The sequence below is a fragment of the Anser cygnoides genome, chromosome 4, assembly GCF_040182565.1.
Source record: "Anser cygnoides isolate HZ-2024a breed goose chromosome 4, Taihu_goose_T2T_genome, whole genome shotgun sequence".
NCBI lineage: Eukaryota > Metazoa > Chordata > Aves > Anseriformes > Anatidae > Anser > Anser cygnoides.
The window spans coordinates 14,158,409-14,171,173 of NC_089876.1; the positions used below are offsets into that span (position 1 = coordinate 14,158,409).

Consider the following 12,765-nt stretch of genomic DNA (forward strand, 5'->3'; position numbering starts at 1 on the left):
TTTTTTTTTTCTCCTACAAATATTATACTGGCCAGTTTGCCAGGCATGTGTTTTACTGCCCGCAGATCTAGGGACTACACTAGTTCATTCAGTGATTACCGAATTTGGGTATTTGTAGAGTGCTGTAACTCAAGGTCCAAATTCATATATTTCTAAAATTTTGGATTTTTTTAAAACATGCTCAAAATTATAGACTTACATAGGGCAAGGACTGCTACTAATCAGTCAACCTCAAAAAAGGTAGGTAAGCTAGAATGGAGAGCTGACTAGCTACATAATTAGCAGATATAAAAGCTATAGCAAAGAATATATCCGATTAATCTGTCAAGACATCAGGAACTATCAGATTTGCCCCTTCCTGTTCCTAAGTCCAGTGTCCTTTGAAAGTCTAACTCCCTACAACATCCATTCTATTTTCTGTGAAAGCTCAGAAAATGGATATTTATGAAACCTTTTCATTTAGCTAAGCCTCAGTTCTGAGAATTGAAAGTTTCCCTTCCCCCAGCTGAACAAGAAAACTTAAGTGCAGCCTAGATATCATTTTTCAGACAGTATGAACTGATACCAGCTATTATACAAATTCTCTTTTACTGCAAAGAGCTGGCAAAAAAAAGAAAAATCAAGAATTTCCTGCCAGAACATGCATTTGTTCTAGGTTATTATGTTAACGTTCCTACACACCCACAAATTCATCTCCCACCCTTCCCCACATAAAACGTAACTGAATGTCTTTGGTTTCTAGAGGGATCTAAGCCCAGGCAAATCTAACAAAGCTAGTTTTAGATGGAGACCTGGAAATACTCAGGTAGGTGGTTAAGCAGTGAGCTGCTTTGGGTGCATTGCTATCAGTTGTGAGCTGTGAGTAGAAAGTGAGTAGTTTCAGCTAATTTCTTCACAAGATTTGGTAGCTACAGGATATTTCTGAAGTAACTTTTTCTTGGTGGCCGGAGTGCTTAAAGACAGCAGCAACAACAAAAAAAGCCAGTTCTCAAAGTTTGCAAAATCAAAATTTCCTGTGAAAATCAGCATTTTACATTCAGTAAACAGAAAATGAATTACTGGAAAAGTTCAGAGGGCTTTTGAACAGCAGCCCATACTCAGACCAATTTAATGAAGCAAGACTGAGCTCTTCTATGGAAAAGCTTTGTCACGTATCCCTGTCACTTCTGCGGGGGTGGTAAGCAGAAGCTACAGGTCCTCTGACCTTTGTGGAAATGTGAGGTGATCCTGACTGATGCACCCCAGCCAGAACAAAGTTAAAAAGTAGCACCTACCACCCTCCAAAAACTTCTGGCTGCTGCTGAATAGGAAGTCCGCTTATTATCAGTGGAAAAAAATTGTGGATTCAGGTTATTTTAAACATACTTGTAGCTCTATCCACTAATATGTGATTCTGGAACAGCCTGAATAAATCTTATCATCAAATGTCCTTGTTGGAAAGAGACACGGGAGGCAGTGTTTCTTGGTGAAGGACATCAGAGTGGGATTCAGAAACCTTTCATTGCATACTGGGATACACTACTCAGTTCCGGTATGATTTCAGTTAACTGACTCTGGCCATGCATTCAGTGCATTTAAACTGGCTTCAGAATCAAGCCTAGACTTTGCGCCCATCTGCGCCCTTAATACCAGAGCTTCCTACAAGCTAACTTCAGGGTGTTGCACGTGCTTTTCCCAGGTATGGGAAGATCCTTGGGCTTACCTTTTTCTTGAGGTCTGCAGAGATTTTTTGCATGCAATTTGTGCCTGGCTTCACTGCCTAATGGCATCCCATCAGCACTGTCACTAGTGTTTTGTGACCAGCCTTCTTTAAACTCCATGAAATGCTCTGACAGAGAGGAATGAGGTTTATACACTCAATGTGCGTAAACACAGAGGTAAGTGTAGTAGAGTTAAGGATACCCTTCAGAAATCTTCCTGGAGCAATGATTTGAGAACTAGGTGAGGCAGGAGACTACAGTTTCAGAAAGAACTAAGGTAGAAGGCAGTAACAGACTACAGAAGATTTGGGATGACTGTGAGACTGCCATGTAACTTTTAGCATAAGTGAAGCATAAAATTAACATCAATAACAAAATGCAGTAGCTGTTAAGTACAGAGTGCCAAAGAGGTTGGCAAATGTTCAGGTACAATACTTACTCCATGCTCATGATTCCTGACTCATGGAAATGCAAATCTTCAAATGAGCCTGTGAGGATACAAGGCATATAGAGTCTTAAAAATCTAGATGTATATATTTCTTGCCACCCTCCTAAAAAAAAACAACCAAACAACAACAACAAAAAAATAGAATAACTTTTTGCGAAGCTAGAAAATAAATTGTGATGTCATCTACTCAAAGAGAAAATGCTTCACTTTTGGCAGGAGTACTGTATTCAAAGATGTGATGATGACTGTGACCAGCATCAGAAAGTGTATAGCGTGGTCATGTTTTTAAAGGTGGTGTTAATGAAATCTCCAGGTGTACTTGAACAAGTTTTCAAGGTCTTTTCCAACCTTGGTGATTCTATGATTCTATGTTTTTTGTGTACATTGTTCTACCACTGCCATCTGTGTACTCAGTAATAGAATTTGTATGTACAGATCTGTATTTCTGTGAGAATTTGAAGTGAAGTTTAAGTTCTAAAAACCAAACATAAAGTTTGAAGATAATTCGTCAAAACCATATCTAGACATTATAGGTCTTGTGAAACTCTTGGTCACAAATGGTGATATGAAAATAAATACATGTGAAAACACACTTTTAAAGTTTGGTTTTGCAATTTTGTTGGAGAAATCTAAAACTCTAAAGACTGTTTCAGAGTCGTCAGCTATTGTATTGCCATGTCTTTTATGTTGATGACACAATCAGTTTTCCAATTGTCTGCTTGTCTATGCCCAATATTTCCTAATCGGAGCCTTAGTAGTTCCATAATTTGGAAGTACAAATAGAGTTTATAACTTTTCCATTTATTCTATCTTTGTCCACTGCCATTACTTTTTATCAGTTAAAATAACTGTAATGAGAGTAAAAAATGGTCTTTTTTTCTCTCCTAATGTGCAGCCACTTGTCAAATGGCAGGGCCTTGCAACCTTATGTATACCAATTGCTTCTGAGCTTTCTATCATCTTCACTCTATTTTGTGTTTTCATTTTAGACTAGCCTTAAATTCATTCACAGAAATTTTAAAGCTTTCTCTTTACAAGGGAGTGTGCACATTCAGTCCAGTTTAAAATGCCTTAACCTAATTTTAGTTATTGCTATATATCTGTAGTGAGCCAAACTGTTTTATTTTCTAACGTTAATTTTATCCTGATGTTTTACTGTGCTAATTAACAAGAATTCTGCAAAACATTTTTGAATAAAAAAGATAGGTTGCTTTCAATTTGAAATCCACAAAAATGTATTTGTGATAGCCAAAATAGCCAACGGTGGCTTGTGATTTACGGTAAGCAGCAATAGTAGAAGCAGATGTACATCTGACTGAGAAAAATGACTCCTTGATTACTTTTGAAAGTTAAGATGGAATAAAAATTCTGGAAGATGTTATAATAAAAGAAAAAAAAAAAGAAAAAAAAAAAAAAAAAAGAGTGCTTTTGCCTAAATGTCTACTCTTGTAAAAGCTCACCAGAATGCTGATTTCTGTCATGGAGTAACCAGAGTAGAAATGCTACTTTTCCTAACTTAAATATTGGGTATTTTGCTTCAGATAGCTTTCCTCTGAATATTTAGCTCTTTTCAGATATCTAGAGCTATAAGATAGCATGAGCCAAACTGTAACTGTATAATAATTCCAACAATTACTAGTAACTCATAGTATTGCAAATGAGAGAATTATTCATAATTCTCTCGTTATAAAACTTTTTTTTTTTTTTCCTCTGTAGGCATTTTGGTGTGGAATGGAGCTTAAAAGCACGATGTCTAAATTAGAGGCAGGACAAAGTGAGAAAACTTGCATTAAAAAAAAAAAGCCAAACAAATCTTACATTTTTTTGAAGGCTCGCTTGGAGAGTATTGAGGGATTTCCTAGGGCTTTTACTTTGAGAGAAAGGATGCACAGTTCCAGCAGATTTCAGGCATCTCTAGAAAATTTCATGGGTTGTCTGTCTAAACAGAACAGAATGGAGCAAGCCACATGAACTTACAGTATTTATAGTATTGGGAAAGACCCAATTCCCAATGGGTCATTGTGAATGCCCAATATCTTAAAATGTTGAACAGAGATGTTCTGTTTGAGAATGGAGTACTCTGTTCACATGAACACTTAATGCTAATTAGTCCTATAAAAAACTTGCTAGACAGTATGTGCTAGTTAGCACTTCAAGCTTTTTTGCCTTTTTTATTTGAATAAGAAGAAAATCTACAGGTTAAACAAAAACAAGCAAATGAAGCATGCATGGTTATGGTGCAGAAAGATGTTTTTATTTTTATATTTTCTCCAATCAGACATGAGTTAGCAAGTGAATACTTTGCTTCTGAAATCGGGACATAAGCTTCTAAATCATTAAGACACCTTCGAAAAACAGGTTTGAAAATCCAGCTCACAGCACAGCCAGATTCTTGGTCAGACAACATGGGAGAATTTGGTTTTCAGTTCTGTAAATAATCAAACTCAAATAATTATCAATTCCTATAATTAGCTAAAAATATCTACCAGGAGCCATTCAGTGACTGTGACACTGTAGAGACTGCACATAAACCTTATACTGGTTATCCTTTCTCATTTGACTGTCTGTTTTCTTACAACACATTTTAATGGAAATGTATGACAGTTGCGGTGTGCATGATTCAGAAAATCACTTACAAGACTACAGTTAAGGTGCAGGAATGTTGGATAGCTCAATTTTCATGCTGCCAGTGTCCCACTCTACCTTCTTTTGAAGTGCTTTGGAGTACAAGGCCAATCGTAGTGAGTACAATGGGGCACAGTGGTAGGACCTGAAACAGTCGTTTTACGAGCAAGTGTGAAGCAGTTGTCGAATGGCATTGTCAAGATTATTTTCAGAGTCTGTCTTCACAACAACAGAAAACAGTTACATGTAGCAGGAAGTACTTATCTGATTTAAATGAATACAATCTGGTTTTGCTAATCTTTTTCTGGCAATAATTAGCATGTTGCTCAATTTGTTTTAATAGTACATTAATGTGATTCTTTCTCTTGCCAGAAATGCAACCAGAAGTTTCATAGAAACAAAATATATCTCTAATAGGAACCATGAAACTTCTCTGTAAAGATAGTTATTTAGGAAGCTATTTGCATTGGTTTATTAAGTGTAAAAATATACTGCACTTCTGTTTTAATACATGACTTCTACCCAGAAATACAAATCAGCAGAGCAAAAGACACATACAGATGAATTAGCCACACACACACACAAAAAAAAAGTGAAGGCTCTATTGATTTACTTAGAGTGAGAAGGGGAAGAAAATGGTTTAAGAAGGCAGGCATGAGCATTTGCTGTAGGCTGAGAGGCTGCCCAATGGGGTATGGCAGTTTTATGGACCGACTGCTAATGCAATCCAAATGTTTTGAACCATAGCAGAAAGCTACACTGTAAGAACAAAACCACACTGATACACAAGTTAATCTCTTGGTTAAAAGACAAAAAACATTTTCAAAGCAGAAGAGCATAGGAAGAAACAAGGGCAACTCACAGTTGCTTTCCTTTAAGGCGCGTGGGCTCTGAGCTAGAACAACGCCGAGATGTTTTCCCCTGTAAAGCTGTACAAAAAATTGTACGCTGTTGCTAAATGCCTCACCAAGCTACCTGGAGGTCAGTGATGCTCAGCGCAAGTGGATGAGTATTCTGCTGCTTTTTGGTGAGTTTCCTGTGGATGGCTAGCGCACATAGAGGCACCAATCAGCACTATGTGAGCTGACCAGTGAATACCCATCATTTCTTATCTGTGCATCTGCCTCAAGTGAGATAGGATGAATGTATTCTCTACCTTAACCTACATTCAACAATTCTGTCTCAGTGTCACAATAGCTGTTCCAAACCTTAGCATGAAGAAAAGAAATTTCTTCTGATATGCAGCTGTTTTATTTAACTGGGAAAAATGATTATTGCTCCTGATCTTCTATCTTCTTATTTCTCAAGCTGTTTAAAGAGCTTATAAATTATTTTGAGATATGTGTAACTACTTTTTAAATCTATTTCCTCAAAAAAAAAAAAAAAGACAACACAAGCAAAACAAATACTTTGGGAACAATATGCTTATTCTTACAGTATAGTTTCATATAGTTACACTATAGTTTCATTTTTTTTCCCCATTTATATGCTCCAAAACTAGAGTCCTGATTTAGCATAAACTGCAGTGTTGTGGTTTAACCTGTCCAGCAGCTGAACACCACACAGTCGTTTGCTTACTTCCCCTCATAGTGGAACGGGGGAGAGAATCAGGAAAAAAAAAAACACATTGGGGGGGGGGAGGGGCGGAATTAAGGGGATGATATAAAGATAGTTTAATAGGAGAGAAAAGGAAGGGAAATAATAATTATGATAAAGAAATATACAAAGGAAGTGATGAACAATGCAATTGTTCTCCACCTGCTGACTGACATCCAGTCAGACTCCAAGCAGTGGCTGTTGCCTTCCCCAGCCAACCTCCCCAGCCCTTATGGTTCAGCACGATGCCATATGCTATGGGGCATCCCTTTGGTCAGTCTGGGCCAGCTGTCCTCGTTCTGTCCTCTCCCAGCTCCTGGTGCATCCCCAGCCTCCCTGCTAGCCAGGCTGCACGAGTAGCTGAAAGTCCTAGGCTCTGTGTAAGCACCGCCCAGCAACAATGAAAATATGTGTATTATCAGAATTATTCTCACCCTAAAACCAAAATACAGCACCATATCAGCTACTAGGAAGAAAATTAAATCTATTCCAGCCTGAAACCAGGACATGGAGTCAGGAGAAGTCTTCCTATTGTCCTTAATTGTTCTTTTAGAGAATAAAAATAAACCCTATTAATTTCCTTGTAAAGCAACCTGAAAATTCTTTTTTTTTTTTTCCTTTCCTTATTCTGCTATAAAGAGTAGAAAGAATGACTGCAAAAATTCCTAGGAAGAGTTAGGACAACAGTGACACTACAATCTCTGTCCCATTTACTACTGTCCATTGCAGGATGGACCCTTCTTGTTGCATATTGCAGAAGTGACTCTGAGTGACTCTGCAGCTCTTTTTCCTCTCTTCTTTTGTTTTCTGTTCATATCTGTGTTTCATCTGACTAAGTAAATGCTAACTTGACACCCCTTCCTCCTCCCCTCCCCCCCCAAGTTGTCTGTGCTTGCTTGTGTTTCACAGAATAGAAGGTTCTGGAGCTGTGAGATAGTTTCTGGTGGGATTGCATTTTTCATGCTGTGCTTGTTACTGTATAATTAGTTTTTTATTACCTAGGCTTGCTTTATTTGCTAGTTAAAAATTATTTTAATAATTTTAATACCCATGTACCCATGTCTACTTGCAAACTGGGTTCCACTGGTAGTTCAGCTGAAGAAAAAATTTGAAACAGTTTATTATTTTGAAATTTCTGAAATTAACTATTTTTTTTTTAAACTATGTCCAGCAAGTTCACGGAGGAACTATTTATAAAAGCACTATTCAGATTCAAAGGAACAAGCCTCCCTTACTGACTCTGGATGATACAGAAGTATATGTGACAAATGTATATCTATTGAAGATTGGTATACTCCACTGCTGTGGATTGAGCAGTCTCAACATTTTTTTGTGTAACAGTCATCCCAGATGAATGTATGGTGACTAGGGCTTAAATATGTAAATACTAAGGGAAGTTTCAATCAGGGAAGTTGAAAAAATTTCAGAAAATTTCTCAGAAAATTTCACAGCATCTTGAAGTAGTTAGATGATAAATATCCTCTAAGTATGCTTTTTCTCAGAAAAAGTTCCTTTAATGTTATAATTGATATCAGTATGACTTTGCCTTTAGTAAATGGTACTTTAACATCCAATCTGTTCATTGTAAGAAAATGTTTCATTTACGGGGAAAGGACTCAATGGCTGTGTCTTTATGCCTCTGAAAGAGCAACATCCCAGGGCAGATGTAAACACAGCATGATTTGCCTCCTGCAATCTTTCTGTCTGCATGGCTGCTTTGGTACACAGCCTGCAGACTGCCTGTGGGACAAGCTTAATGTGCACAAACACCCTGGGCATCCTTGGACCTACAAGCTCTTCTGTTCTGTGGAGGATGCTCTCCCAACCTATATAAAGCTGCTCTTGCAGGCTTACTCTATTGGAGAGTTGAGGCTTAAAAGGATCAGTGGAGATGCCCTTTAATGAACAGTACAGACAAGGAATATTTGTTTTTGCAAAGCAGAGGGAAGAATGGGTTGTACGTTGCCTTTTCTGTTTTGGGGAGACATTGAATGTTCTATTTATTCCCTTCAGTTCTTGGATGAAGAACTAGAACACCCATGTTTAGATGTCCATTTTACTTGATGTTCATACCTGCACCTCTTATTTTTCTTTTGAGTCAACTATTTTGTTAATGACCACACGTTAACATCACTCACACTTTAAAATACGTCAGTCATCAACACAGAATAAAATGCCAGAATTGCCAAACTCAGCTTCTAACGACATAATTATTTTTGTGTAAGTGCTGATGAATTATGATGGGAAAGTAAACACAGAGACAGTTTTTACAACACAATTTAGTAGTATCTAGAGAAAATGGAATGAAAAATAAACTCACCTTTGAGATATATGGAATAAAAGCTTGCTGGTTTTCCTATGTCAGTGAAGGAGTTAAAAATAAATAAATAAATAAGGGAGTTAAATGAATGGATGCTTAAGAGGAATCTTCTGTCTTAACTGGGATACATCGAAACTCTGTACAGAGGAAAGCTGGAATGAGGAACCTATAGAAGGAAGACTCATTATTTAAACACTGTTAATATGTGTCCTACAGCTGACATCCTGTAGGACAGGCTTTCCCTTCATGTTTTAGTCAATGGGAAAAAGCAAAAACAGCATAAAACCAAAGAAACACAAGTCATTCAATTCTTCCATTCTTTTTGTTTATGATCATGTTTTGGTGATAGATAATTTTACACATAAATCCGATTAATAATAATAATTCTGTAACAATAATGGAAATTCTAATATACAGGTAACATGTATATTGTGGATTGCTGCCCTGAAGCAACAATGAGCTGGATGGAGCATTACAGAATTATATTTAAACCTTTCTAAGAAGGTGGATATTCAATCCCTTACAGAAACCTCCCCCCCCCCCCCCCCCCCCCCCCCCCCCCCATTCTATTGCTTGGAAAAGCAGAGTATTTCCATCTATCTACAGTGGGTTTTGCTGACTCTTGGTTTAATTTCCTATAGATTCCTTGGTGTCATTTACAAAGCCAAACTACAGATCAGTAAATCCCAGCAAATGTTATGCTGAGGCAAAAGGCTGGCATATTCCGTTGGGAAGGTTTGTGTACAGTATACCTCTGATATTTTTTGGCTGGAGACTGCCTCTGTATTAAAATGTCTACATTCAATCAAGCACACACAGTTTACAGTAATATAGCAACTCTGTCAATATAAATAAGGTCACGATATATCTTTCTTTTAACCTAAATGTATTCTTCCAAGGTAAATTAAAGAATGTAATGCCAGGGAAGTCTTATGGGAGCCTTTGTTTAATTACTCTGCAATACACAACTGCTACTGTATTTTCTTAGAGTTGTTAGGGAAATTATGTTGATAGAGCTGTGAAAACAATTGGGTTTGCTTTGATGGACTGACCAATAAATTGAAATAAACAGGAAAAAAAAAAACTTGTATCAAAACAGGTCAAAAAAGAAAGAAAAATAACTTTCAGAAGTGAAAAAAATGAAATTTTGGTGCACGATGACGTGTTTAGCTTTGTTTCAGCTGATAACTGTTTAACCTTTTTCATTGGCACAGTGTTAAGTTTTAGATATAGAATAGAATCATAGAATCATTAGGGTTGGAAAAGACCTCCAAGATCATCTGGTCCAACTGTTCCCCTACCACCAGTATCACCCACTAAACCATGTCCCTAAGCACCAGGTCCAACCCTTCCTTGAACACCCCCAGGGACAGTGACTCCACCACCTCCCCAGGCAACCCGTCCCAGTGCCTGACTGCTCTTTCTGAGAGGAAATGCCTCCTAATTTCCAACCTAAACATCCCCTGGCGCAACTTGAGGCCATTCCCTCTAGTCCTATCACAAGTTTTCTGCGAGAAGAGGCTGATCCCCAGCTCCCCACACCTTCCTTTCAGGCAGCTGTAGAGAGCAATAAGGTCTCCCCTGAGCCTTCTCTTCTCCAGACTAAACAACCCCAGTTCCCTCAGCTGCTTCTCATAGGACTTGTGCTCCAGACCCTTCACCAGCTTTGTAGCCCTTCTCTGGACACGTTCCACAGCTGAAGCAGGAGGCTACTAGCTCTGTGGTCAATGGAGAGAGACTGAGTTATTCTTAATGATTTCAAGCAGCATCTTTTCATGTCCTCTTCGAAGCACTCTGACTCTTTCTATTCACTGCACAGGGGTCTTCAATAGGATGTGAATGTCTTGTGTGGGTTGGTATCAATCTCTTTTCTACTCATCCAACTAGATGTTGAAAAGTTTCACTTTGTTTTGAAGTGTATGACAAAAATATTCTTGACAAAGTAAGTTTTGCCATTTAGGTACAAGGACATCACACTGGGATCAAATTTATGAATATTTTATCATAGAATCATAGAATATCCTGAGTTGGAAGGGACCCACAAGGATCATCGAGTCCAACTCCCGGCACCACACATGTCAACCCGAAAATTCAGACCATGTGACTAAGTGTATAGTCCAAATGCTTCTTCAACTCTGACAGGCTTGGTGCAGTGACTACTTCCCTGGGGAGACTGTTCCGGTGCATGACAACCCTCTCAGTGAAGAACCTCTTCCTGATGTCTAGCCTGAACCTCTCCTGCCACAGTTTGACACCATGCCTGCGGGTCCTATCACTGGTCACTTTCTGACTTTTAGGTCATCTTCTTTTCATTACAGTTATCCATTTTGCTCCAAGTTGACTAGAAATGTGGTATTTGTATACAGCTTAAAAGCCTGTCTGTGAGGTATAAAATTTTGCTGAAACAAAACATACAGATTTTGACTTGTACAAATGAAAACTTCGCTGATATTAAGCTAATTAACTCTTTTTTTCCTCTTCCCCTCCCCTCCCCTCCCCTCCCCTCCCCTCCCCTCCCCTCCCCTCCCCTCTCCTCTCCTCTCCTCCTAGGGAGCTTGATTTTAATCAGGTGAATGTTTTAATACTGGTTAAGAAATAAAAACCTCTCAGGCCTACTGAACAATGAAAATAGTGTCCATAGATATCTTTGTCACCTACCTCTAGAAAGCATGCTATTAAAATAACAATGATTTTTATATTCGTGAATCAAGAATAATACAATATACTAATTTAGGAACTTGGCACAAATCATTAGTATCTTAGCTCCTTTAAACTTATGTTGTACTCAACTTGTGGTTTTAAACTGCATGGCTGTCAAATATGGTCTTGGGTAAAAGGTGCTGAAACCAATTCTGAAAAAAGGTGTTTGGATTAGTCCATGTAAATTGTAATGAATATCTCTCTGCTCAAGCTTAAGTTTGGGGAAAAGGTGTTTAATAGTAAGTTTGAAGTAAACCTAGGGATATCTAAGCAAAATATTTTGAAAGTGTCAACCTGAGCATGCCTTTGGGAGCAGGCAGGAACCTGCAAGATATATTCTGTCACACAGCTGCCTGGTGCTAATATGGGATTGCAAATCAGCGAAGCATTGCTGATTGCTGTGCCTTTAAAACACTGAGAAAACCTGCTTTATTTGTGTCTTTTCTAATTCGACTGATATGACAAGATAACTTATTCAGTGTCTCATGTCTAATTAGGGCATGAAGGAGCAATTGAGCAATTGGGGCAGTTGCTTTTCTGTATCTTCCTATTCGTCTGTGTTTCAATGTCATTACTACATTATTCAGATATTAAAATAAAAAGTCATATTCTGCCTCTTTTTTTTTTTTTTAAATGATAAATAAAGTCAATCTGAGTGTTACCCCAAAGATGAAAAGCATTTTTTATTTAACTTCTTATGCTGGCTCTGAAACAGTTTCCTATGAAGAGTTTTCAATCAGATAAAAAATAACAATAACAAAAAAAATCATAGCCTTCTGTGTATTAGCTCACCAGTACCTTGTGTACCTCAGTATCAAGTAGTGAAGAAACAAACGTAATGTCATCTCAGTATCGCACTGATTTAATGTTGGCTGGCATACCTACACTGCTCTTATTAGGCATTATATACCTGCAGTTTGGAGTATCACAGTGACAGTAGCTGGTTAATGACTTTTTGCCTCCCTGAGAAGCATGGGCTTCTGGCCTGGCGTGCAGCTGAAGGAAAGAAGTTAGGTAGGACTTACTGCTAAGTTCAAAGCTCAGCAGGAAGCACAAACCAGGAGCCTCTCTTGTTCACAAGACAAGATGCTGTTGACCAGATGATTACTCATCTTTTCCTTTGTGAAAAGAGTCAGACGAGCTGAGCTGGCTTGTCTGTGAGTGTAAGAATACAATGCCTCTCACTGGGTTTCTGCACACATATCAAATTCAGCTGTTTTCACCAAAAGAAGCACTTAGTTGATGTCCTGTTAAGAAAGAGCAAGTCAATGGCTGAAACAGTGAATTGTGAGCACTGCATTTGCAATTTATGATCACACCTTAATTTTATTTTTTGTTAACAAAATTAATGTATCCCATGACTGAGTTTGACTTGA

At 38.0% G+C, this 12,765-nt stretch overlaps 1 protein-coding gene across 1 annotated transcript in view; it reads right to left on the bottom strand.

Moving 5' to 3' along the window:
- Window positions 1-2,203, bottom strand: part of CLNK (cytokine dependent hematopoietic cell linker) — a 50,380-nt gene extending 48,177 nt beyond the window's left edge. The window contains exon 1 of the mRNA XM_048047111.2: window positions 2,140-2,203. Coding sequence (XP_047903068.2) covers window positions 2,140-2,150 — 11 coding nt within the window. The 5' untranslated portion in view covers window positions 2,151-2,203. The remainder of the gene's footprint in view (window positions 1-2,139) is intronic.
- Window positions 2,204-12,765: the final 10,562 nt, after the last annotated feature.